We start from the raw sequence: 27,137 nt of genomic DNA, 5'->3' as shown, positions 1-27,137 counted from the left end.
GTTTGTACCTTGGTCCCTGCTCGTCTTTGTGTCTTGTGCCGGGAGAGCTGGTGGTAGAGTTGCTACTCTCGTCTACCACCTCCTCCTCTTCTTCCTCTCCATGTAGCCGGTGCTGTAAGGTGGTCTGCTGCCTGAGAACCTCTTCAGTCCGCAGTCTCTCGAGCTGGTTCTGGACGTTGCAGATGGCATCTACCCAGCTTCGCGCCTGGGTGGCGCTGTTGGCCTGGAATGTGTAGGCTGCCACGGCACTCTTGAACTCATTGAGGTAGATGATAATTAAGGACCCTACAGGAAGAGAGAACAGAGAATCATCATGATGTTTATTGAGTAAATAGAGCTAGTTTGGGTTGAATTGCAGGTGTTCAAATCTTTCAGATTTGAGCGTTTGCTTGAGCGTGCCATGAGTGCCAGAAGGTAGGGATGGACATGAGTGATCCAGTACTTGAACAGACGTCAAAGCTCAATTTTTAACAAGAGAAAACTACTTGGTGGAAAGTGATGTGGCTGCCCGAACAGGCAAGTGAAATGCTGTCTTGAAGACCACGTTAATTTGCTTTGACTGTAGTGTTCCATTTGTACATGGGTTTATACTTTTTTTTGTGTGTCCTGCAAATGTACAAGCATCACACAGTCCTTCCCACAAATGCCCTTTTCCCTCCTTGTCTCATTCACTCAATTTACCTTTCAACCGCTCCCTTCACACACACGTGGTGAGTGCTTCCGTTAGGCCTACAGAAATAAATTCCTATAAAAACATATCTAACTAATGGGATACACAAGCTACAATTAGTGGCCTGTTTTGCATGTTAGTTTGGCATTGATACGTGTCATATAACCGTTTTCAAACAATGTAATCAAAAACAAAGCCGCATACAAGCATGGTTTCTTTTTTGATTTCTTGAGTAAGGCAGCTCCAAAATGCAGGTGTTCAGCCTAGCTCAGTGCTTTCTGTGGTGGTGGGGCAGCCAATGGAAAATACAGAGTAGGGGTTAGTAATGTTCTCTAGTTGTGCCGTGATTGGCTCAGTGTTCTGTCACTCATGGGGCCACTACGTCACTGCAAAATCTAAAGTGAGGCAACGTTTGTCACGTTTATAGTGCAAAACATGTCTTGTTGTGGCTTTGCTGGCATGCCAAAAAAAAAAAAAAATGGAGTTTGCCCAACCTAGATTTACATGCTAAAATTGGCACTGTACATTCCTTGCCAAATGACGACAGTTTTATCACAAATTGTAAATGGACTGGTTGATTTAAGTAGGACAATGTGTCCAACAACGAGCTGCCGTTCTGGAATAATTGCTTCGTCTGTTTTCCGCTTAGCCTAATTTGCAAATTGCTAGAGCAATTTAGATTTGGTTAGCCTAGGCGAAAACCACCCTGAAACAGACAGGTTCCACACTGTGCAGCCATATTCATCGACCTGGCCAAGGCTTTCGACTCTGTCAATCACCACATTCTTATTGGCAGACTCGACAGCCTTGGTTTCTCAAATGATTGCCTCGGCTGGTTTACCAACTACTTCTCTGACAGAGTTCAGTGTGTCAAATCATATGGGCCTGTTGTTCGGACCTCTGGCAGTCTCTATGGGGGTGCCACAGGGTTCAATCCTCGGGGCGACTCTTTTGCCTGTATACATCAATGATGTTGCTCTTGCTGCTGGTGATTCTCTGATACACCTCTACGCAGACGACACCATTCTGTATACTTCTGGCCCCTCTTTGGACACTGTGTTAACTAACCTCCAGACGAGCTTCAATGCCATACAACTCTCCTTCCGTGGACTCCAACTGCTCTTAAACGCAAGTAAAACTAAATGCATGCTATTTAAGCGATCACTGCCCGCCCCTGCTCGCCCATCCAGCATCACTACTCTGGACGGCTCTGACTTACGTGGACAACTACACATATCTAGGTGTCTGGTTAGACTGTAAACTCTCCTTCCAGACTCACATTAAGCATCTCCAATCCAAAATTAAATCTAGAATCGGCTTCCTATGCCGCAACAAAGCATCCTTCACTCATGCTGCCAAACATACCCTCGTAAAACTGACCATCCTACCGATCCTCAACTTCGGTGATGTCATCTATAAAATAGCCTCCAACCCTCTACTCAACAAACTGAATGCAGTCTATCACAGTGCCATCCGTTTTGTCACCAAAGCGCCATACACTACCCACCATTGCGACCTGTACGTTCTCGTTGGTTGGCCCTCGCTTCATACTCGTCGCCAAACCCACTGGCTACAGGTTATCTACAAGTCTCTGCTAGGTAAACCCCTGCCTTATCTCAGCTCACTGGTCACCATAGCAGCACCCACGCGTAGCACTCGCTCCAGCAGGTATATCTCACTGGTCACCCCCAAAGCCAATTCCTCCTTTGGGCATCCTTTCCTTCCAGTTCTCTGCTGTCAATGACTGGAACGAACTGCAAAAATCACTGAAGCTGGAGACTCATATCTCCCTCACCAGCGTTAAGCACCAGCTGTCAGAGCAGCTCACAGATCACTGCAGCTGTACATAGCCCATCTGTAAACAGTCCATCTATCTACCTACCTCATACTGTGTTTATTCATTTATTTATCTTGCTCCTTTGCACTCTAGTATCTCTACTTGCACATTCATCTTCTGCACATCTACCATTCCAGTGTTTAATTGCTATATTGTAATTACTTCGCCACCATGGCCATTGCCTCAACTCCCTTATCTCACCTCATTTGCACTCACTGTATATAGACTTTTTTGTTTTCTTTTGTTCTACTGTATTGTTGACTGTATGTTTTGTTTTTTCCATGTGTAACTCTGTGTTGTATTGCTATGCTTTATCTTGGCCAGGTCACAGTTGCAAATGAGAACTTGTTCTCAACTAGCCTACCTGGCTAAATAAAGGTGAAATAAAATGTAAAAATTAAAAACACTGAAAATATGCAAAAACATTAGTTTGATAATGACAAAGAACATATTTGCAGCAGAATCATTAAGCATATGCCTACTCACCAACAGATGTCATGGCCGTAATTCATCTATGTTCAATGTGGAATTGTTAATACATTTGGAAAATTCCAAATTCCAACTAAATCGAACGTCTTTATATCTAAAAGACAACAGATTTTATTTTGTAACCCTTAAATGTTTTCCTTTCAACTCGCCAATTAGAGCCCGTTTCAAATTATCACTGAGAATAAATGTTCCAGACTCGAGATGATCATCAGACTGGAAACTTTCTTCATTTCATTCTGTTATATTACATCTTTCTTTTACTATAAAATAGGCTGGGGAAATAAGAATGTCTTATCTGCTAAACGAACATAACAAGGCCATGCCATTGCAGTCCTAGGCTTCTACAAGCACCACTGCTGAGGTTACTGGCTTTTTGAAGATTGTGCTCCATGATATTATGGTTTCAATACATTTATCTTAAATGGCACTTGCTTATTTTTATTGAATGAATATACAGTATATTGGGCAACTTAGCAATTAGGATTTGTTATCTGTAACGGTTATGATAAATTAGACATTGTTGCACACTAATGGCATAGGCCTATAGATAAATGCGCACATATGTTTTTCCAGTGCAGTCATTATGGAGTTCTCTAAAAACAATCATGAGCTTACTTGAACAGCCCCAAAAAATTAAATTGGTAGGGATCTGTGCTTGAACTTTTATGACTTTTCCATTGGTTCCATTGCCCCAGACATGCTTAATCAAGCACAGCTAAAGAATTTGAAAGAAAACAAATACTTTGAATACAGGTCTGGTTCAAATGTAGTTGATTGCCGGCACTCACCAGGGTCCTTGAGTTCCTTGCAGACAACATTGTGGATGAGGAGTGGCTGTCTGACCACCTTGACTTTCTCAACCTTCTTCACTGGCTTGGTGATGAGCAGCAGGTCCGTGAAGAGGAAGCAGTAGACGTCCATCTAAGGAGGGACGGATGGGGAAATACTTCCAGCTTCATTTCAGGTCAATCATCCTCATTCATTCACCCATCATACAATAACTAGGCTAAATCAAATAATTTGCTCCCCAATCACCCTGGTCATTGAAATATTCTACCACAACTTAAAATACAGTGTTGGGTAGTTCTCAGCCTGCAACAGTTATGAGTTAAAAGCAGTTAAGCAGTTATAACCAGTTAGAATGAGTTAAAAGCAATTCTAATGTGTTAAAATCAATTATAAGCAGCCCAGCCAGTCTCTTACCCTGCTGTCTTTTCCCTCCTTCATGCGCAGTGCCCCCTCTAGATGGAGTTGTCTAGTCTCCTCTGGTGATGTGCCTCTCATAGGAGCCATCAGGTCAAAGCAGTTAAACTCACGCAGTATCTGAGGAGCGAGAGAAGGGTTAAACACCAAGCAGAAATACAAGCCTCTTGTAGCAAAATGCAGCACAACTTCAACCTGGACTAAAATTCACAGTCAATAGAGATTCTCAATTGAACGTGCTTTTAGTCTAGCAGTAGACTTGCAGCATTATACTCAGGAAACCAGCCCTGAGTACGGTGTGTGCTCACCTTCTCCACCTCCTCGCTGCTCCCCTCCACTGCTTCGTAGGAGTCAATGCGTCCAGAGATGGTGGCTAGCTTTTGCCGCTCCTCCCGCTGACGCATCTGAGAGTCCACACTGTTGATAAAGCCCTCCACACACGCCACCATGCTGCTGACGGCGTCGCGGGATGATGAGTCGTCAGTCTTCTTGAGAACAGCCTTCAGCAGTAGGGGGTACTTGGTGAGTCTCTGGTGGGGCTTGGCCAGCATGTCAGCCAGCTTAAGACGATTACACTGCTTATGAGTCTCAGCCCACTGTGTGTGTGTGTGTGTGTGTGTGTGTGTGTGTGTGTGTGTGTGAGAAATAGAGAGAGAGAGAGACACACCAGGCGTTAGATCAATTACTGCACCTGTACATAGCCCATCTATAATTTAGCCCAAACAACTACCTCTCCCCCTACTGTATTTATTTATTTTGCTCCTTTGCACCCCATTATTTTTATTTCTACTTCGCACATTCTTCCACTGCAAATCTACCAATCCAGTGTTTTAATTGCTATATTGTATTTACTTCGCCACCATGGCCTTTACCTCCCTTATCTCACCTCATTTGCTCACATCGTATATAGACTTATTTTTCTACTGTATTATTGACTGTATGTTTGTTTTACTCCATGTGTAACTCTGTGTTGTTGTATGTGTCGAACTGCTTTGCTTTATCTTAGTCAGGTCGCAATTGTAAATGAGAACTTGTTCTCAACTTGCCTACCTGGTTAAATAAAGGTGAAATAAATAAAATAAAATAAAAAATCAAGAGTTGAAGCTTAAAGAAATTGTGGCTAGGAACATAATGAACAGTACTGAAAAGTGTCAGGTAGAATGTACTACTGATGTTTGAAATTGGTTGACTGTGCTGTGTTAGTGAGATACATGTTGAGAGGAGCAAATAGTCTTTGGTAGGCAGTTGTTTAACTTTACACTGTCACTATAAACAGAGATAGGGAAGACCGACAGACTGCAACTCACCGTGACGTAGATCCTGAAGAGCTCGTTGTCCCTGTGTAGTGATCTCATGTACTCCAGGCTGGCCTCTTCCTCCATGCAGTAACGGATGTAGGGCTTGAAACGGGAGCCAAAGGTCCTGAAGCCATGGTGGAGGTCAACAGGGTTGAGAAGGGTCCTGGCCTGCCGAGCAATTTCCAGGGCGGGCAGCATCACCTGGCTCCAAAGGGCAGTGTGTAGACGCACGATGTCCTGGATGTTACTGAAGAGACGCATTGGCTCCACCTCTGTCAGCAGACCACTCTCCTGCAGGTTCAACAGCCCACACAGGAACAACTACAGGAAGGGAGGAGAAAAGTTGTCAGAATGGGACATCTAGGTAAAGCACTCATATGCCTAACAAATAGGACATCTAATTGAGATAATTCAAGTGATTACTTAGGACCTGATACAGGGTTACAGTGTGGGAATATGGACATTCTTATCTAAAGTGTACTTACATCAGTGATGACTCGTAGTTTCTTGATGTAGGTGGCCTCAGTGTGCAGAAGCTCCCAGATAGCCTCCTGCTGATGGAACTGGCGTCTGGTCAAAGTCTAGAAACACACACATTAGATAATGGCCTCATGTTTGTGAACCAGGGGTGGGGTCAATTCAATTTAAATTCCATTTAATTCAGAAAATAAACCCAATTCAACATTTTCCAAATTGAAAAGCATTAGAATTTGTGCACTTCTCGAATTGACTGGAATTGAAATGGAAGTGACACCAACCCTGTTGTGAACACAACGCATTCACTTTGCTTAATGAAAACTACAACTCCCTTCAGCCAAGCTTCACACAAAGTTCTTGACTTGATTTCTCTAAAGAAACGGCGCGTTGGGCTCTCAAAAAAAAACGAACAAAATGGAATTCTAGTACAAGACATCTGTCAATTAGTTGTTTAATCACCTGGAAAAAAGCTCCATTCTGACGAATCGCTCAGCACTGTAGCCCTGTGTTGTAGCTGTCTATTGGTATGTCTGTATGTATACGGTCACTGTTGCCCTGTGTTGTGGCTGTCTATTGGTATGTCTGTATGTATACGGTCACTGTTGCCCTGTGTTGTGGCTGTCTATTGGTATGTCTGTATGTATACGGTCACTGTTGCCCTGTGTTGTGGCTGTCTATTGGTATGTCTGTATGTATACGGTCACTGTTGCCCTGTGTTGTGGCTGTCTATTGGTATGTCTGTATGTATACGGTCACTGTTGCCCTGTGTTGTGGCTGTCTATTGGTATGTCTGTATGTATACGGTCACTGTTGCCCTGTGTTGTGGCTGTCTATTGGTATGTCTGTATGTATACGGTCACTGTTGCCCTGTGTTGTGGCTGTCTATTGGTATGTCTGTATGTAAACGGTCACTGTTTATTATTATTGAAAAACAATAAAAAGTGTCAAATTTGAAATGAAATAGGTTTGTTAACATGGGTTATTGTTAATGGGAAAATTGATGACTACAACAATCAAAGTAGTAGTAGTAATTTAAAAGGTAGATAAAAAAAAGAACTGTAGTGCACATCAATGTTATAAACTTATCATTAAATTCATCGTTAGGGCAATAATTCAGTCAATTTAGCACGATATGCATTTTTTTCTATATCATCCAGCTCATGACATAACAGCTTTACGGTTACAAGAGTATGTCAAAATGATACCATTCTAGCGCTTAAACACTGATTAAATTGGTGTGACTGACAAATAATCCCCCAATTTTATTTTTAATGTCTTCACTCTTATTCTAATATTTTACTATTTTCGACATTGTAGAATAAGAGTGAAGACATCAAAAATAAAATAAAGAAAACCCCTTGAATGAGTAGGTGTGTCCAAACTTTTGACTGGTACAAGCATGTGTGGTTGTGTCAGTGGAGTGTGTTTTGGTGAGTGCCTGTATTCATGTGTGTGCGTGTTCTTGTTACCATACCTCAGGATGGTCCAGTAGCTGCGTCCAGCTGTCCTCCAGGGCAAAGCTTGTCTCCTCTTCTTCCTCTTCCCAGGAGTCCTGGTGGAAGGACAGCTGAGGAGGAACCTTGGGAAGGCCAAAAAGAGTGTACGACTGCAGCTTATTCTGGAGCTGCTCCATGCGGTCCATCTCCTGTTAGAATGGACGCCAACACATGTAAACAAACAGACCCTGGGCAATATTCTTCTTCCTGCTTCACTACAAAGTCATTCACATGTAGAGCACATTTAGATTAAATCAGTATTACTATAGGAAGGGGAGAGGCAGGAACAGTGCATTTTCATGTCCATTACAATATTAAAATAGAGCTTATTACACTCCTAAAGCAAAATGTAAACAGGCTTGAAATCCTGCATTAGCATAACCCTCCCTCGAGTCCACTGAATTCTTAAATCTGTCAACAGCTATCCAGCCTATTGTCCTGCCAGGACACAGACCAGCCTCATGTACTTATGAAAATGAGCTCTGTGCATTGAGATCAGTTGGACAATAGAGGTGGTGGGTGGAGGGGGAAGGAGGCTAGTGGAGTGGGAAGGAGGGGGTGTGCCAACTGTGCTTAAGGGACCTGTTCCCTGAAGGGGGTACAGGATGCCCTGATTCACCCCTGCTTTGTGGAGGAGAGGGGCCAGGTCTCTGATCCGCCCCTACCCTACACTGCCCTGACAAGATGAATAGAGATGATCTGGTAGCTGACAGGTGAGTGACAGACGCCGTCTCCCTCTGACATCTGCTACAGTGCAGGATATGACCTCAGGGGAGTGGAGACAATGTACGTGTGTGTGGGGGGGAGAGGAGGGTGTCTGTGTGCGTCAGCGTGTGTATGACAGTGTGCTTTGTTAGGCGATAAAGGCTAATGATTATTGCCATTTCAGATCCTTGTGTCTTATTGTATTATTATCATCATCATCATCATCATCATCATCATCATCATGGTAGGGACCTGAATAGAAGTTTGTCTAAAACGGAACACCTTTGTTAAACCTTCATTCTTCCAGGCCACTTCCACCACAGCTACTAAGCATATTTGTTTAGTGGAAAGCTGCTGTGAGAGCCAACTCGGAGGCTTTGGAGAGAAGGGAAGTGATCTCACTGGGAGCTGAGTGGAAATGGCCTTCGACCCCTGCACCACACACACGATTGCGCACACACTAACCCCCCCACCACCAAGCCCCTCCCTCTACTAGTGGCTGGGTCCCCCCCTGATGGCCCAGACCAGGCCTTTCCCATCACCTTTCCGAAAGCCCCTGCTACAGCGTTGGAGCTGAAGAAGCCAGAGAAGCGGCTGGCTGCACGGTTCTTCCAGCTGTCCGTTCCAGGTCCTACGCCTGGCAGAGAGCCGCTCAGCCCGGCCAAGGAGTCCGGAGACGGGATGCTGGCGTCCCCAAGGAACTCTGTCATGTTTTTCCTGCGACGCGCCTGACCCTGCAAGAACCAGGAGAGACCAGTGTTCATATGGAATCCCCACCAAAGGCAGAGAGGGAGAGAGAAACAGACCGAGTTAATAAAAAGTAAATAAGATTGAAAGCGTTTAGGTGAGGACATCACTTGGAGATAATAGTGAGTCGTCAGGCAGAGATATGGAAAGAGACGCGACAGAAGTTAAAAAAGATGAGAAATACACGAGGAGAATAAACAGGCAATCAAAGGGGATTTTTTATGTGAGGAATGACATCGTCATCAGGAGAGTTGTTAAAGCCATCCTAACCGCCGTTCAGACACATACAGGATTGAGAGGAAATGAATGCCACTTCCTGAGACGGAACACTCCTTAAATCAAAGGGAACATGGCAGGACGGACAGACAGGTCGGCGAGTCACTCCACTCCATTGTTTCATTACTATCGTTACCCTGTCATCAAGCAAGCCCTGCTGCCGACCTGTGAGTCTTAAAGACAAGCAATCTCAATCCACTTTACAAGCACCGGCCGCCGTGCAAACCAAACAAACATGGGCCTTCTCAGGCCTCAGTATCTGAGGAAGCAGTTGTTTTTGCCATCAGAGAGAGACAGTATGTCAGTGCAAAGTAATGTGCTAGTGGGGCTTAGGGAGTCGCTGGTCCATTGACCCCTGTTTAGGTCATTACACAGAAGAGCAGCGTTTCCCAAACTCTATCCTCGGGACCCCAAGGGGGTGCAATTTCGTATTTTTCCCCTAGCACTACACAGCTGATTCAATTTGAATCAGCTGTGTAGTGCTATGGCAGAACCCCAAATGTGCAGCCTTTTGGACCCTCCCTCCCTCAACCTTGCGTGCAAACCATTTTAGCGGCCCCCTTGTGACAGCAAAGAGAAAAGAGAAAAAAATGTGTTTTAGAGTTAATTTCCTGCAATTCTACACATTTTGCCATGGGGCGGAGAGAAAAATTATCAGTTTTACAACCGATGATCAATGGGCCCCACCCCATTGATCATCAGTAAGCATGTAGTAAAGCATAGTCGGTAATTCAACCATGCTTACTACAAGTTTAAATAGCCGGCTGCTAGACTAACTTAATCTAAAATAATTTAGCTGACATCGGCTAATTAAGTGACTGCTGATGCACAACCCAACTACTATTCTAACTCTCATTAGTAAGTTGAGACCCCGGCTGAGTTCCCTCACGGGCCTACAGGATAAGACCAACAGTGAGAATGTCCACACAAGAGTTAGGTAAGAATTGAGCAATGGTCTCTAAACAAACTGTCAGACAGAGAGGAGCAACAATCAATAAATCTCTCTCTCTCTCTCTCTCTCTCTCTCTCTCTCCGCAGACACAAACATGCCCATCTATAAACAATACTGTTCCAAATGTATTACCTTTTGGGATTCTTTAAAAGCGTTCATGCAGATGCAAACATTTAGACCAATCGCTGTACTAGAGTACAATCTTTTCCTTCTGTCCAAAGAAATATTACTTCAACTCCATATGGTGGATAGTTTTCCTCCTCTGTTTTAGTATTCAAGTGGGACGAAAATCGAAGGGGAAAGGACCAAATATTTCAAGCAAAATTTCCCATCCACTATATTTAGATATAATCGCTTCAGTGGGGCAAACAGCGAGGCCCCTCATCCAGCTCTGACCAGGGGGATTTCTGGGGGATCTCGGCCAAGAGGACAAGGACACAGGTGCAGGAAGTGGACCGAGAGAGAGCGAGAGAACGAGAGGGAGACAGCAAGAGACACACACTGGACTCTCTGCCAGTGACAGCAGCTCATTGGGCTGGACTAGAGGGGCTGAATTCCGATTACCTTGGCTCAGGAATGCTCTGGCAACAGATACACAGAGCATGGTAGGGGCGAAAAATGTGACTCTTTGATTTAGTGACATGGGTTTTTAGAGTAGTATGACAATGAACATTTAACCAAAACTAAAACCTAATCAGAAAAACTAAAATCTAACCAAATCAGTAATTTGCAGAACATTACAGTACAAATCAAAGTCCTGGCACTATCCCAACCAACCCAAATACAAGTAGCCTAAAGCCTCTACTGACTTCAAGACTTACTGTCTAAACTGGGATGTATAACTCTCTCTTACACTGCAGATTGATCACCCAGATATAGTAGGGGAAAGGCTCCCCAAAGCTTCACACACAATGGAAGCAGTAGAGTACTCACCATTAAAGCCAGCGGCATGTCAAAGATCTGAAAAACCATCCTAATCCTTCTGTTAGTTAGATTTTGCAGCCCATACTGGACCCAGCTGCTGTGTTCTCTCAAGTTCAACCTCTCCTTCTCTTACGCATACATTCACGATACACTCATGCCAGAGCCCTCAGACTAAGAGAGGGAAGCCCCGAAGAGCGACAGCTGGAACAATGAAAGGTCGTTCCTCAAAGAAAAGTGCTTCTGAAGTCCAGTTATGAACTAAGATAAGAGGTCTTGCTCAAGTTGAAAGAGTCCAGGTTTGTATGTCTGATAGAGAAGTTCTTGTATCCTTCTTATCTCCATGAATACACCATGAACACCACCCCAGGTCTCGTCTTTGAACTCTGTGTCTCTGTGTACTCCGTGGTAGTCCTGCCTGTCCCGCTGTTCTAACTCAGAGGTGAAGCCTGCTGTGCTGATTGAGTCTGCTGCCTGCCTAGAATTTCACACAGCCACTGTCCTGGAGTCATAGCAACCAGGAGGATCCTGTCTGCCCCATTGTGTTGAGGAGGAAAGGAAGAGGAGGCATGGCTACAGGAAAAGTGAGTGAGTGTCTGTGTGTGATCTGCATAGAAAGGGGTGTGGCCAGAGCAACAGCTTGCAGGGCTCCAACAGAAAAGAACAGGCATCCTGGTGCTGCAGAGGACATGCCAACTGTTCATAGTAACTCACCCTTTGTTTAGTCGCTGCCTCTGACGTCCACTTTCCTTGTTCTGACTGTTCTGAATCCCCCACACACCCACACCCCCTCTCCCTTCACTTCTTTTCCCTTTTCTTTTAAACCACTGATTCTCTTTCCAAACTGACTGACAGCTTTACGTCATTTAAAATCTGGCATGCCTCCAATTCCGCTCCCTGATTGTAAATGAAACTGATACTCTAACACAGAACAGACATGTATTCAGTCACTAATGTGACACCTATACCAGGCATATAGAAACATACTTACAAGGACAGTTGTGCCTCTTGGGAGCAAAGCTAATTGTCACGTATAGACAAATTGATTTTGGAATGTCTCCAGGAGGAGAAAAATAGGCAATGAGTGAGCTAACAAAAGCAAGTATTACTGAACTGGTGAGAACATCAGTTAGGCCTTTACCGCAGTGACAACCACAAAGTCTTGCTCTATTGTGGTTTGAACCCAAGTTACCCAACCCATTAGGCCTATGTTTTCTCAATCAATTATGTTTTTGTTTGCCCGTGGACACAACTTTCCACAAAGCTTTCCTGGTTGACTGTAACAAGGTAAGAAATGACCAGTAATGACCTGTTTTAACACATTTCTTTAGTATGCTTAGATATTCCTCACAGATATGACTAAGCAAACACCCCTTTCCACAATACGTGGCAGCACAACTACACACCATCAAATTCAGGTTATATCTAATCAACTGGAGTTAATGTACTTATTTTAGCATTGATCCTATATATTTCTCAATGGGCTATTTTAATGACCTATTTGTACTGATTCTCTACTTACAAAAACAGCAGATATTGCAGAAGTCTGTTCAAAAGAGCAGCATTCAACACCTAACTAAAAACCATTTTACCTACTTTTCTGTGCAGCCCTGTATATCTGACCAGCCCTCTCTAAACTTTATTGAGTTTCACCTGGCCTCTGTGCAGACCTATCTGTCATCGTCCATTAATAACAGAGAGGACCCTGACCTACAACACCATTGACAGGTCTGGGAACTAGGGAAATTGCTGGCCCGGAGTAGTTGGCAGTCACGTTCAGCTCCAAGCAGGTTAATGACAAAGTCTCGTGTCCAGTTGGTTCCTTCCTCATCTTATCACAGCCCACCTTATCACAACCTTGGTTTGAAAAAAAAAAACCAGAGAGACCCGAATGGAGGAAAGTATTGAAAGTAGAGGTCGACCGATTATGATTTTTCAACGCCGATACCGATACCGATTATTCGGCCGATTTTTTATTTATTTATTTGTAATAATGACAATTACAACAATACTGAATGAACACTTATTTTAACTTAATATAATACATAAATAAAATCAATTTAGCCTCAAGTAAATAATGAAACATGTTCAACTTGGTTTAAATAATGCAAAAACAAAGTGTTGGAGAAGAAAGTAAAAGTGCAATATGTGCTATGTAAGAAAGCTAATGTTTCAGTTCCTTGCTCAGAACATATGAAAGCTGGTGGTTCCTTTTAACATGAGTCTTCAATATTCCCAGATAAGAAGTTTTAGGTTGTAGTTATTATAGGACTATTTCCCTCTATACCATTTGTGTTTCATTAACCTTTGACTATTGGATATTCTTATAGGCACTTTAGTATTGCCAGTGTAACAGTATAGCTTCCGTCCCTCTCCTCGCTCCTCCCTGGGCTCGAACCAGCAACACAACAACAACAGCCACCATCAAAGCAGCGTTACCCATGCAGAACAAGGGGAACAACTACTAGAAGGCTCAGAGCGAGTGACGTTTGAAACTCTATTAGCGCGCGCTAACTAGCTAGCCATCTCACTTCGGTTACACCAGCCTCATCTCGGGAGTTGATAGGCTTGAAGTCATAAACAGCGCAATACTTGACGAAGAGCTGCTGGCAAAACGCAAAGAAAGTGCTGTTTGAATGAATGTTACGCGCCTGTCTCTGCCTACCACCGCTCAGTCAGATACTTGTATGCTCAGTCAGATTATATGCAACGCAGGACACGCTAGATAATATCTAGTAATATCATCAACCATGTGTAGTTAACTAGTGATTATGATTGATTGTTTTTTATAAGATAAGTTTAATGCTAGCTAGCAACTTACCTTGGCTTACTGCATTCGGGTAACAAGCAGTCTCCTTGTGGAGTGCAACGAGAGAGAGAGGCAGGTCGTTATTGCGTTGGACGAGTTAACTGTAAGGTTGCAAGATTGGATCCCCTGAGCTAACAATGTGAAAATCTGTCGTTCTGCCCCTGAACGAGGCAGTTAACCCACCGTTCCTAGGTCGTCATTGAAAATAAGAATGAACATTACAGAAGAGTGTTCTTAACTGACTTGCCTAGTTAAATAAAGGTATAATTAAAAATAAAATATATATATATAAATAAAAAAATATGTAAAAAAATTAAAAAATACAAAAAAAATAATAAAAATTGGCAAATGGGCGCCCAAAAATACAGATTTCCGATTGTTATGAAAACTTTAAATCGGCCATTCCGATAATCGGTCGACCTCTAATTGAAAGTAGCTAAGCGGTAATGCAGTAGCAACCCGCCCCCCACCGCGCTACTGGCCTATCAGTTATGTTGTTATTCACCGATAAGAGGACCCTTGATCGGGCTGTCTGATTAACGATGCAAAAAGTGTGACGTTAACCTTCCTGCCCACATGGACACACACGCAAACACACGCATGTGCACCGACACACAAGACCATGTCAAGTTCCATTGGCTGGGAATGCAGTGCAAACCCCCATCATGGTCAACATATCACAGGGCCAGTGGCCTTGCTCCAAAAACCTGCTCCTAATTCTACAGCCAGTTAGCGCCATGGTGAAACAAAGAACCACTGAGTTAGAGGGAAGAAGATGAATCGTCCATTACAACAATAGGATTGTCCTTATCGCCTGCTAACCCAGATATCACTGGTTAATGGTCAGCATGGGAACCATTTACATTTTAGTAATTTAGCAGACGCTCTTATCCAGAGCAACTTACAGGTGCAATTAGGGTTAAGTGCCTTGTTCAAGGGCACAGACAGAGTTTTCACCTAGTCGGCTCAGGGATTCGAGCCAGAGACCTTTCGGTTACTGGCCCAACGCTCTTAACTGCTAGGCAACCTGCCGCCTACCTGGCACTGGATCCCAAACGTGCCATCACAAGATGCCCACCAGCATGACTGGTGTCTCCACTGTTTCCACTACACACACACTACCTGGCTGGTGTTTTCCACCATTCACGGGACCAAGAGATAAATAAATCAGATACAATCTCCACCATGGCTAAGGTTACAGATTGAGAATCCTGCAATCATTGCCTAAGCATTACATTCAAGATGGCATACATTACAATGGCATTTCCTTATCTAATATCAACTTAAATACTGCAGCCACAGAGGAACAGAGACCCAGTGGTTCTGTCTGTCTCACCTGACATTGTGTTGTTGTTGGGCTCTGGAGGGGGGCTGATTCAGGAATACACTCCACATGCAGCAGGTCCCAGCTACGCCAGGACGAGAGGCGATTAAACCGCACCATTCTCAAGCCTCACTTAAGAATAGATGCAAAACCAGTCATCCAAAAGTAAATATGACTAATTTAAATTAGGAAGATCCTAAATCCAAAAGTCTATGAGATCCGAAAAACATTACAGCTAGAAAAAAAGAGGAAGAACCCAACCAAAGTCCACAGAGACGGGGAGTGCAACGCACAGTGAAGTACTGAGGTGGAGGAGAGTTGTAGCTGCTTCTTCTGTCTGTCACCAGAGCAGTAATGCCTGACAATCACTGGGATCATAAAAATGCTGTATCCTCCCTTCTCTCCTCAAGCCTCCACACCTAAACACACTTTACTGTCTCAGTCTAACACATTGAAATACACAACTACCTCTCCTGCAGCAGTTCAACTGGCTCCCAGCCACGCCTAGTCACACCTGAGCTCCCAACCCTGATAGGCCGTAAACAGCAGACATCCGTGCCCACCAGGGCCTGCATACTCAACCACACAACAGTAGGCCTATTTTAAACATAAACACCACCAAGTATACACAAAAATCCCCTTTCATGCTGGATAAACAAACCGTTTTCGAGAAACACACTTGATTAAAATAAAGGTTCAATAATAAATAAATGTCAGTTAGGGATAGATGGATAAACAGCATGCGGTTCAACACAATTGTGCACCGTCCTGTGGGACTCCCAATCGCGGCCGGTCGTGATACAGTCTGGATTCTAACCAGGTTGTCTGTAGTGACACCTCTAGCACTGAGATGCAGTGTCTTAGACCACTGTGCCACTTGGGATCCAAGACCAATGAAATATAAATCTAACAAAATGTAGCATTTTCATAGTGGAGTTGTCTATCAAAGTATAACAATTTCAACTTGTACTTCTATTGTTGCGAGGCAGTCTGTATTTCATCTCAACTAACCTGAGATGTGTGAATGGCTAGTCGTTTCAATAAATAGGCACGTGAGTGCAGATCATCAAACATAAACATACAAGTAAAATGCATGTGACTACTCCCCATTCTCCATCGTCATTCAAATGACTATTGCACAAATTGCTGATTGTCCTGATTGTGTATTTCACTCAGAGATTTGATGTCCTTAAATGAATGAGCTGTTAGTTTTGTTAGCCTGGCTAAGCAAAACAATTACAACTGTAGTCTAGGGGAAAGACCTGAATGTGAACACTGTGCTTAGCGGGGGGAAATACAGCATTTAAACAAGGAAAAATAAATGACGAAAAACAGTTTTTTACATAACCTACTTCCTGCTACCATTACCAAAGAATTAATAAACCAGACACTAACTTAAGCTACCAGTTTATATAACCAAACGCACATTATAACTACATAGGCATAATGCATGCATTTGAGTCATTAGCAGACTCTCTTATCCAGAGCTACTTAAAAGCAATTAGGAATGTGCCTTGCTCATGGGCACATCAACATATTTTTCACCTAGTCTGCTAAACAAGCGTCTGCTAAACAACTCAAATGTAAAATGAGTCTGCTAAATGACTCAAATGTAAAAATGTAAATGGAGTGCTCATGTGTCACATCTATGTCAAATCCTCTAAAAGAAGAGGGTATGGTTCCTTCAACCATCCAGGCTATTCAACAGCTCCAATAATCTCCCCATCAGTCTTCTTGTTGACCTACCTGTCCTTACACCACAGTCTTCCCCCTCCCTCCCAACACTCAAGTTCCACAGATGCCAGCAGATAACTCTAGGCTAGACCATCATAAGACCATCTACTATAAACCTGGGTGAAACACAAGCCCTGGTTGACTTGGTGCGTGGATAGAGTTTCTACTGGTTAGATCATGGTGAGCCCATGTCAGCACGTAGTCTACAGAGTGACCGACTGACGGGAATGGGGGTAATCTGAGACTGTTAGATAAGTGAGTCCTCTCACGGAATAAGACAGACAAGAACGAACATGTGGGAGGATGTGGAGGGTTTCCTTGAGTCTTCTCCTTCCCTAAAATACATTTCCATCTGTGCTCTACTGTACTGCTCTTCTCTTTAAAGAAATGTGTGCACCATTTTATTTCACAACAGTCATTGGTAGAGGGGTTTGTTATATCACATTTTTATTCACCCAATACAATACTTATGGGATACAGATATTATTTTGGGGAGAACTTTTGAATAATAATCTTTATAAACTGAGGTCCAATCAGTTCACAGTGACAAGGCGTTGAAATGATTCTGTCTAGCTGTCAAATGCTGTTTCATTCTGACCAGGTGAATCTTTGGCTATCTTTGTAGTGTGTTGTTTTCCATGGCAACCAAATGGCGCATATCACACAAAGGCCTTCTAAAAGGTTCAAAGATCACTTTTATAGATGTGATCTAGCTATTGTAAATCACATGATCCCCATCTGTCTAGAGCATTCTGTTTGAAGTACCCATTGTAAACCATGTGACTCAAGCCAACTGTTTAGATTCTCGACAAATGGGATTATTCAAAAGTTACACACTGTAGGCCTACACAGTGACTAGCCAATCCACAAAGCCAGTACATGAAAGCCCAACTATTGGACACGCTTAATTACTCATGTAGTAATTTAGCCTTTGGTCAAACTCTTCCCAGCATTTGTATCTGAGCCTAACACCTTAACTTAACCTCCTGGAATGTAGCAGAAACATCCCTGAAGTTATTAATTACACTTTGGATAGTGTATCAATACACCCAGTCGCCACAAAGATATAGGTGTCCTTCCGAACTCAGTTGCCGGAGAGGAAGGAAACCGCTCAGGGATTTCACCATGAGGCCAATGATGACTTTAAAACAGTTACAGAGTTTAATGGCTGTGATAGGAGAAATAACATTGAAGCTACTCCACATTACTATATTTCAAAGTTCTATTATTGAAGACCAAGGGGTATTAAAATATTTGGAATGACTAGACAGACTCTGTTTTGGTTTTATGTAAAGATATCATAATTATATTATATGTAGTATACGTTTCCATAAACAACCCATGAAGAAAAATGCACCATTCATGGCCAGCTATGTAAACTAACATTGATTTATCCTGCGATAGATGTCTTCAATTGGTAATATTAATTGTTGTCTTCTAATGCCTCTTGAGCAGGTTGACGTTTATATGGATGAGTCTTGTCTTTGAGGCAGAACTGAGAATTTCTGCTAGATGGGCCAGATGCAAAGTCAAAACTGGCAACATTGTAAAAATGTAAATTTGCATTAATTTAAGGTTAGGTTTAGGCATTAAGGTTGACTGTGGCTGTGCCAGCTAGTGACCACTCAGCAGAGCTGCCTCCAGAACAAGAAATCAGACTACATTACTAAGTGTGTGTGTTTGCAGGAGTGAAGAGAGCCAAATTACTTAGCCAATTAGCTTCAGCTGTCTGGTGTGCAACTGTGGGAAAGTTGGTTTGACTTTGGATAACCTATCTCCAGGGCTAGTTAGGGACCGTCAATAAATTACACAATGTAAATGAGACAATATTTTCAATGTTGCACACCTTTAAGTTCTCATTAAATGCTTTCAATATTTTTAAAGGAATTTCTAAAATGTATAGTTGGTTTGAGGATAAGTAATTGAAATGTAGAGCTATTGGAATTTTAACATTGTCCCATGCACATTGTGTAATTTATAGGGGCAGTTCTTTAAAGTGTGTACCTTTACTTTGCTCTTTATCGCCTCCTTGAGGGCATAATGAGAATGGCTGCTCTCTGTGTATGAATATAAACAGTGTCCAAGTTTGAATGAGCTGATACAGGCTTTTTGACTTTCTTTTTTTCTGAAGGGGTTTTGTATATCATGCATTTACTGCTTGTCTTTGACTGACAAAGACAGGATTGGAGAGAACAGTATGACCAAACTCCTGACTAAATCAGACAGACATGTTTAACTTCTTATGTCTGGGGGCAGTATTGAGTAGCTTGGATGAATAAGGTGCCCAGAGTAAACTGCCTGCTACTCAGGCCCAGAAGCTAAGATATGTAGATTTGGATAGAAAACTCTGAGATTTGTTGGTTTTCAAGTCTTTGCCTATCCAAGATAGTGTAAATTTGGTCCGATTGCACTTCCTAAGGCTTCCACTAGAAAGCAGTCTTTAGAACCTTGTTTCAGGCTTCTACTGTGAAGGGGGAGAGAATAAGAGCGGTTTGATTCAGGTGTCTGGCAGAATGTCAGGAGCTCAGTCAGGCGCGTGACCGTGAGAGTTAGCTGCGTTCCTATTCAATTCTAAAGACAAAGGAATTGTCCAGTTGGAATATTATTGAAAATTTATGATAAAAACATCCTAAAGATTGATTCTATACATCGTTTGACATGTTTCTACGAACTGTAATGGAACTGTCATCTGAACTAAGTGCCTGCGCCTTGTGAATTTGGATTTGTGAACAAAACGCGCAAACAAAAAGGAGGTATTTGGACATAAATTATGGACTTTATCGAACAAAACAAACATTTGTTGTGGAACTGGGATTCCTGGGAGTGCATTCCGATGAAGATCATCAAAAATAAGTTAATATTTATAATGCTATTTCTGACTTCTGTTGACTCCACAACATGGCGGGTATCTGTATGGCTTGTTTGGGCATGAGCGCTGTACTCAGATTATTGCATGGTGTGCTTTTTCTGTAAAGATTTTTTAAAATCTGTCATTAAGGAGAAGTATATCTTTAATTCCATGTATAACACGTGTATTTTCATCAACATTTATGATGAGTATTTCTGTAAATTGATGTGGCTCTCTGCAAAATCACCGGATGTTTTGGAAGCAAAACATTACTGAACATATAGCGCCAATGTAAACTGAAATTTTTGGATATAAATATGAACTTTATCGAACAAAACATACATGTATTGTGTAACATGAAGTCCTATGAGTATCATCTGATGAAGATCAAAGGTTAGTGATTCATTTGATCTATATTTCTGCTTTTTGTGACTCTCTTTGGCTGGAAAATGGCTGTGTTTTTCTGTGACTAGGTGCTGACCTAACATAATCGCATGGTATGCTTACGTCGTAAAGCCTTTTTGAAATCGGACACTGTGGTGGGATTAACAACAAGTTTATCTTTAAAATGTGTATAATACTTGTATGTTTGAGGAATTTTAATTATGAGATTTCTGTTTGAATTTGGCGCCCTGCACTTTCACTGTCAAATCGATCCCGTTAACGGGAATTCAGCCGTAAGAACTGAGGCTGAAGGCTCATCCAAGGCTGATGACTTACCGACCCGCAGACAGACACTAAAATCCCTAAATTACAGAAACCTCAGGTATCCTCCCAGGCTCTACCCCGTTGCCTAGCACAGCAGCACGGCCGCAATGACATCACACGTTTTCAGTGCATGCAATGCTACACTGTCTCACCTGAGTGTGTGAGTACTGAGTGGGTCTAGACTTGCCTGCAGGGATCTCCACAGTTCACACCCATTGACTTGTTTTTCAATCTGTAAGCAGAGAGGGCTAGTCCCCACAAGACAGTTACCAATCTTTCAAAGCAATGTGCAGAGGCAGCAAAAGAGTATGGCACAAAAAGAGCATGCTGTTTTCATACTGAAAGTAGTCGCTCATGACAGACTTAACACAAATTGACTTGCTGGCACGCCAAACTTTTTTCTGGGTTCCGAGATTATACTGAGAAGGCAATGGACAATCTCAATCTTATTTTCTTCCAGCAAAATTGACTAAATGACATCTCAGAATGTAGGTTTTAGTCAGTCGGAGAATAACTGCAGTACAGAATGAGACAGACAGGACACTAAACCTTATGATTCTAGCCTCTCCCACGGTCTATTAACACAGGATGAAGCAGGGTGCCAGTTCCCCCTGGTCCAGCAGACTCCTTCTCTCAGCACCTCTCCTCCAGGCCAAAGTGAACACTACCGGGTTCTTCCTGTCAGCCAGAATAAGCAGATAATGTCAATGCCTCTTCTTCTAGGTCACCAGCCTACCCAGCAAGGCTTGAAGGCCATAGAGGTGGCTGGCACAGCCCAAGGCATATGAGGAAAGCAGAGTTTAAGTGTTCCGATGGGATGAAAGATAGCAAGGTAATGAAAAATAGGGTTATGATAATGACTGGATTATCATCCACTTCATAAAGGCATCATGGGATAAAGGGTTAGATTATGGAAAGAGGTAGAAAGTGGCATCTAAAGTTTCAAGATGTTTAAGAGATGGGGGGGTAGTTAGGAGAATTAATGTAACAGGTTAGGATAATTAGGTTAAGGTTCTGAAAAGGGTTAACAAAAATGCTCACCTAACCTGCAACAAAAAGTCACAACCGGTAGTAGCTGTACTCCATCTAGTCACAACCAGTAGTAGGTGTGTATAAGTCAGATAGGATGTATAGTTTAAGTGTGCTTATACTGAGCTCATGTAGTGGTAACATCTGTCACCTGTTCACATCCTGGACAGGTGACACATGCTTGTTGAGTGCTCCAACTCCTTGAATTAGTCATTTTGGAAGTTTTTCTTGGTAAGCCCTTCTCATGATTTTTGTCATTGATGTTGAAAACCCCTCCTTTCCTTCATTTGTTCAAGGCCCACCTGAACTCTGTGTGTATACTGTATGTATGATACTGTATATGGACCCATGGTGTGCGCGCGAGAGAGATTTGATGTACATTGGTTGCAGTGTGTGAGTGAATACATACTGTAGTAGAGGCTGCGCTGACCAGTAGGTCAACGTTGCTCTTCATGCGTCCCAGAGAGCCGTGCTCCACCCTCTCGCTGCCCGCAGTGAGGATGTAGGGGCTCTGAACCCCAGAGGAGGGTTTCATGTTGGGCAGACTGAGCGAGCGCAGGTCCTTCACTCCCTGCTCCACCTTCAGCTCATCACCTGGCCGTGCTGAGGAGGAACCAACATGGAGGGTTAGCTTAGTGTGTTATAATTCTCTTATTGAAGATAGGTAGGTGTAATAGAGAAGTGCATCAACATTTATTTATTTCAGGACTAGCTTCCTGTTTAAGTTCTCTTTCCTCAGGCACCAAAACAGGATCTCTAGTGGACAGTCTTAAATCCCTTTTAAACATTAGATTGTGAAAATATTATACAACAAGGCTAGCTTTTAAAATTTGCTTAATAGCTGCAGATTGCATTGGATAAGTTGAGAGCATGCCGGGTAGGAACATTGGGCCAGTAACCGAAAGGTTGCTGGATAAAATCCACTAGCTAACAAGGTAAAAATCTGTTGTTCTGCCCGAGCAAGGCAGTTATCCCACTGTTCCCCAGGTGCCAATGACGTCGATTAAGACGCCGCCCCCCCCCCACCTAACATTATGATGCAAACCTTATTTATCCTAGCACAGGACATCTAAATGAATGGGCTGCCAATGGGCTGCCATCTATAGAAAGGGTTGGTTGTTTAGCAACAAAACCGATGCGTGCGCAACTATGGGACGAACAGACTCGGTGGCTTAGATTGTTAACATGTAAAATATATTTTGTCTCCAAAGTTTATTGAAAACATAAATAAAGTCGCACAATGAGCAATTGTTGTCTTTCAAATACATTGTAACAGTTGGTTAGATGTGACATCATGGCTGCAATCCCGTTAACGGGAGCGATATGACAACAGCCAGTGAAAGTGCCGGGCGCCAATTTCAAAACATCACAAATCTCATAATTAAAATTCCTCAAACATACTAGTATCTCATACCATTTTAAAGCTAATCTTGTTGTTAATCCCACCACAGTGTCCAATTTCAAATATGCTTTACAGCAAAAGCACAACAAACGATTATGTTAGGTCACCACATAGCCACAGAAAAACACAGCCATTTTTCCAGCCAGTCACAAAAACCACAAATAGAAATAAAAGTAATCACTAAACTTTGATCATCTTCATCAGATGACACTCATAGGACTTCATGTTACACAATACATGTATGTTTGTTTGATAAAGTTAATATTTATAAAAATATGAGTTTACATTGGCGCATTACATTCACTAGTTCCAAAAACATCTGGTGATTTTGCATAGCCACACCATTCAACAGAAATACTCATCATAAATGTAGATGATAATACAAGTTATACACATGGAATTATAGATATATCTCTCCTTAATGCAACCGCTGTGTCAGATTTCAAAACAACTTTACTATAATAATATGGTAATTGTATGAAATCAGACTCCTTTTCTACTCGTGCCTTACCAGGTAAATTACATTTACAGGGGTAGATCCCAAAACAAATGTGTAAAGTGTGCATGCTTTTCTACTCTGACAAAGCAAAAGCTGATTCAAAGGGGGTGTGGCAGATTTCAATACTCTTCCGCGAGGGACTCATAAGATACACATGACTATCCTCAATGAAAGTAGGCTGTCGAGAAGGGGAGAACACTCTTCCGTTCCCCTGTTAACAAATTGACTTCTCCTCGACCACTAAACCTCTCGTGGGTTTGAGGAGAGGACAGAGGAGAGAGGCTGGAGGTCAGACTTTTTCCTAAATGAGAAAAGGTCATAGTCTCCTCCAGGGATCCAAGATGAAGGACTCTGTCCAGTTTCCTCTGAATCAAGGGAGAGACAGGAAACTGAGGCTCTGCCATCGGTCTCACCCAGGCATTGTTTATGCTAGGGGGTACAAAGAGGAGCCACATACTCTATAATAAATGCAAAGTCATTAGATTGGTGTTTGTTTCATATTTTGTCAACCCTTAAAATGTAGTTTTCAGTGCAGGGCAGTAATCAAAAGTTGAAACACATTGTACCTTGGTTTGCTTAGGATCAAAAACACCCATACTTCCACAGAGTTATTTTATTATATTAATTGTGAAGCTTGAGGAAAATGTTCTGACTGGTCCTCTGATGCAGTTGACTCTTACCTTTGACCTTGAGATAGTGGCCCCCGAAGCGGTAGGCCTCAAAGTTGAGGGACAGCGGAGTGTTGGACTGGTCTAGGAACAGATCTACCCGGGATAACTCAATACCTTTTCGTTCAAACACAGGGCCCAGCACCTCCCTGGAATAGTGGAACACACAGGACAGAGAGAACAGAATTAACACAGAACACCCAATACAGTTATGTAAGCACAGGACAGAGTCAACAGAGACCATTCACACCATATGTTTATGCAACACTAATGCAGTGGGTCCTATCCAAATAATCAAATGGAACATTATTATATACTATGACTTTGTCCCATGCCTTGGACAAACTCAGACCAGACCTTAAATAGAAAAAGACAGAAATCGGTCACAACCATCCCTATTTATTCAGCCCACTACCAATTCTCCTAACTCACCTCAGGGTCTTCTTTTTCACAGCGGGGACGATCTCTGTGTCAATGTCCACGTTCAGATCAAACTTGAGGCTGAAGCACTCCTTTCTGGGGTCCTGCAGGGGGCGACAGACAATAGAAGATAATGGCTGTAAAACTGAGAAGGCCAGAGCTCCTATAGTGATTTCTCTCTCATTAGATCCACAGGGAGGCACTTTACCAGGCAGACTGACTGGCCAGGAACACTCAGGGATGGACCATTGGACACCATTATATATCACTCCCTAACCTGGGTCCCTGGCCTCTGCTGATAATGGCTGCCATTTTCAGTGGTATAACTTAACAGCTTGAAGCCTGTAGCCATGTTGGCACTGTGATCATCATACAATCTAACTTTCCACCACATACAATAAGACAGGTATGTCCTAACCAACATAGACTTGTCCCAATACTATTAGGAACTAAGGTGAAGAGATGTGGTTTCTTAAGGGGCGTGTGTGTCACACCCCTACCTGGCTGTATCAATACTCACATCTGTGTGCCGTCGCCGTGGTTTCTTCTTCACCAACTTCAGACCCCCAGTTTTACGCTCCCTGAAATAAAAATAATATCCTATGCACATAGTGTAATTGAACATCTATGGCAGGGCTCACCAACTGGTGGCCCTCGGGCCAAATTTGTCCCACTAGTTCCTCTCAGCAAATCAGCTCCAAGGGATTTTCATTTTGGAAATCAAGTTCTAAAGTATTCCCAGGTATAAAATATAGATATATGTGAACGTATACAAATGTAAGCAAGGTTTGAAATGATTATGCTTTAGTCAAACATTATATCTGTTTGGGCTTCCTGAAGTAAATTATAGTCTACAAATGTTTTGTAAATATGTTCCGGCCCCCTGACCATCCGCTCAAGAAAATATCATCCCGTGGCTGAATCTAGCTGATGATCCCTGACCTATGGAACAACAGGTCAACACTAACTGAAGCATAACTACAACTATTGTATATAAATAGAGCAGTGCAGTCAAAGAGGACACTCCTCGCTGATCTAGTTTACATTTTGTATTTTAAATCGAAGTGACAAGCGCCATGCAGACAGACAGATGTAATACATTTTCGCATAACGAGGATTGACATACCCTTGGTTGTTGGCCCCTTCATCCTCCTCCTCCAGGTCAGAGGGGGGGCTGGTGGGGGGGGGACAGGAGCGCGTCGACACATTCCGGGCCAGGATGGAACCTTACACGGGGGTTACACAGAATATTAGATCATTAATAATATTATTTTATAAAACACTTTCCTTAATAACACAGGTACTTCCAGTTTAATGTAGCATGACAAAAGTTTATCAACTCTTCTAAATGTGTAAGATGGTCACGATGGATGACGCAGAAAGAATGAGTCAGTCTAGCTGTCATGACTAACAGTTCAATGAGCCTAGAATCTATAATTGCATGACAGACAGTCTCATATCTTAAGGTTATGAACACCAGTTTAAGATAAAAATCACAGGTGGAGGGAAGTCAGTGGTGGAACAGGAAGATGTGCTAGTGTTACTTTTCATGCATATAATAATAATAATAATAATTTGGTGGGTGCTTACACATTATTTGTTCCATTTCACACATGTACAAGTGTGTATTAATACGCATGTGTGAATTGGAAATGTGGTGTACCTTGGGGTTGCAGGTCAAAGCGGGGGTGTCGGTCAAAGTGCATGTTGTCTGTGTCTTCCAGGTGGCAGCGGGAGTCACATGACTCACATAAATTAAGTGGGCTCTTGTTGTTCAGGTCCTGGCAGTCCGAGTGGTGGCACACCTGGGGAGAGATGGGTGTGAGGGTCAGTACAGCGGATGTACCAATCTACCTGGTCAGTAGTCGGGCTCAGGTACAGAGTAGTCTCGCGAACCAGACACAACCCACTGTAAGTTGCAAACCGCCCCAACAGATCCACAGATGACGCAATCGCCATCACACTGCTGTTCATTGACTACAGCGCAGCATTCAACACCATAGTTCCCTCTAAGCTCATCATTAAGCTCGGGCCCTTGGTCTGAACACCACCCTGTGCAATTGGGTCCTGGACTTCCTGACATGTCGCCCCCAGGTGGTGAAGGTAGGCAGCACCACTACGCTGATCCTCAACACAGGGGCCCCACAAGGGTATGTGCTAATCCCTCTCTACAGCCCTGTTCACCCATGACTGCATGGCCACGCATGCCTCAAACTCAATAATCAAGTTCGCAGACAACAAAAGTGGTAAGCCTGATTACCAACAATTTTTTATTTTTTTATTTCACCTTTATTTAACCAGGTAGGCTAGTTGAGAACAAGTTCTCATTTGCAACTGCGACCTGGCCAAGATAAGGCATAGCAGTCCATCAACACACAGCCAGGGCAGTGGTCTGGCTGAGATAAGAGACAGGTCACAGTATAAGGTCACAGTATAATGCTACACACATCTACCTGATGGCAGGACAGACAGCCACGTAGTCCCCAAGCCATTGTTTACACCATTACAGGGGATAGAAGCAGCAGACAAAGTTCAATGTCGAAGTACACAGAGGTCTTGTGACTAGAGCTTGAGAGACAGCCAGTCAGTAAGCCAGCAAGCCAGCCAGTCAACCACACAGCCAGC

The 27,137-nt window shown here is 42.9% G+C and overlaps 1 protein-coding gene across 3 annotated transcripts in view; it reads right to left on the bottom strand.

The window, feature by feature from the left end:
- Nucleotides 1-27,137, bottom strand: part of LOC139416747 (pleckstrin homology domain-containing family G member 5-like) — a 113,267-nt gene that overhangs the window by 3,873 nt on the left and 82,257 nt on the right. For 2 of the 3 annotated variants that reach the window (XM_071165785.1, XM_071165786.1), the window contains 14 exons: nucleotides 26,176-26,317; nucleotides 25,639-25,738; nucleotides 25,033-25,093; nucleotides 24,525-24,616; nucleotides 24,105-24,241; nucleotides 21,933-22,126; nucleotides 8,718-8,909; nucleotides 7,449-7,619; nucleotides 5,983-6,078; nucleotides 5,507-5,818; nucleotides 4,508-4,795; nucleotides 4,200-4,319; nucleotides 3,785-3,917; nucleotides 9-285 (listed from right to left, as the gene is read on the bottom strand). In XM_071165785.1, coding sequence (XP_071021886.1) covers nucleotides 9-285; nucleotides 3,785-3,917; nucleotides 4,200-4,319; nucleotides 4,508-4,795; nucleotides 5,507-5,818; nucleotides 5,983-6,078; nucleotides 7,449-7,619; nucleotides 8,718-8,909; nucleotides 21,933-22,126; nucleotides 24,105-24,241; nucleotides 24,525-24,616; nucleotides 25,033-25,093; nucleotides 25,639-25,738; nucleotides 26,176-26,317 — 2,315 coding nt within the window. The remainder of the gene's footprint in view (nucleotides 1-8; nucleotides 286-3,784; nucleotides 3,918-4,199; nucleotides 4,320-4,507; nucleotides 4,796-5,506; nucleotides 5,819-5,982; nucleotides 6,079-7,448; nucleotides 7,620-8,717; nucleotides 8,910-21,932; nucleotides 22,127-24,104; nucleotides 24,242-24,524; nucleotides 24,617-25,032; nucleotides 25,094-25,638; nucleotides 25,739-26,175; nucleotides 26,318-27,137) is intronic. The other variant, XM_071165784.1, reaches the window with a different exon arrangement.

The sequence above is a fragment of the Oncorhynchus clarkii genome, chromosome 9 (assembly GCF_045791955.1).
Source record: "Oncorhynchus clarkii lewisi isolate Uvic-CL-2024 chromosome 9, UVic_Ocla_1.0, whole genome shotgun sequence".
In the NCBI taxonomy this organism is placed as follows: domain Eukaryota; kingdom Metazoa; phylum Chordata; class Actinopteri; order Salmoniformes; family Salmonidae; genus Oncorhynchus; species Oncorhynchus clarkii.
The sequence above is the reverse complement of the archived record's forward strand: the minus strand, read 5'-3'. Positions and strand labels throughout refer to the sequence as shown.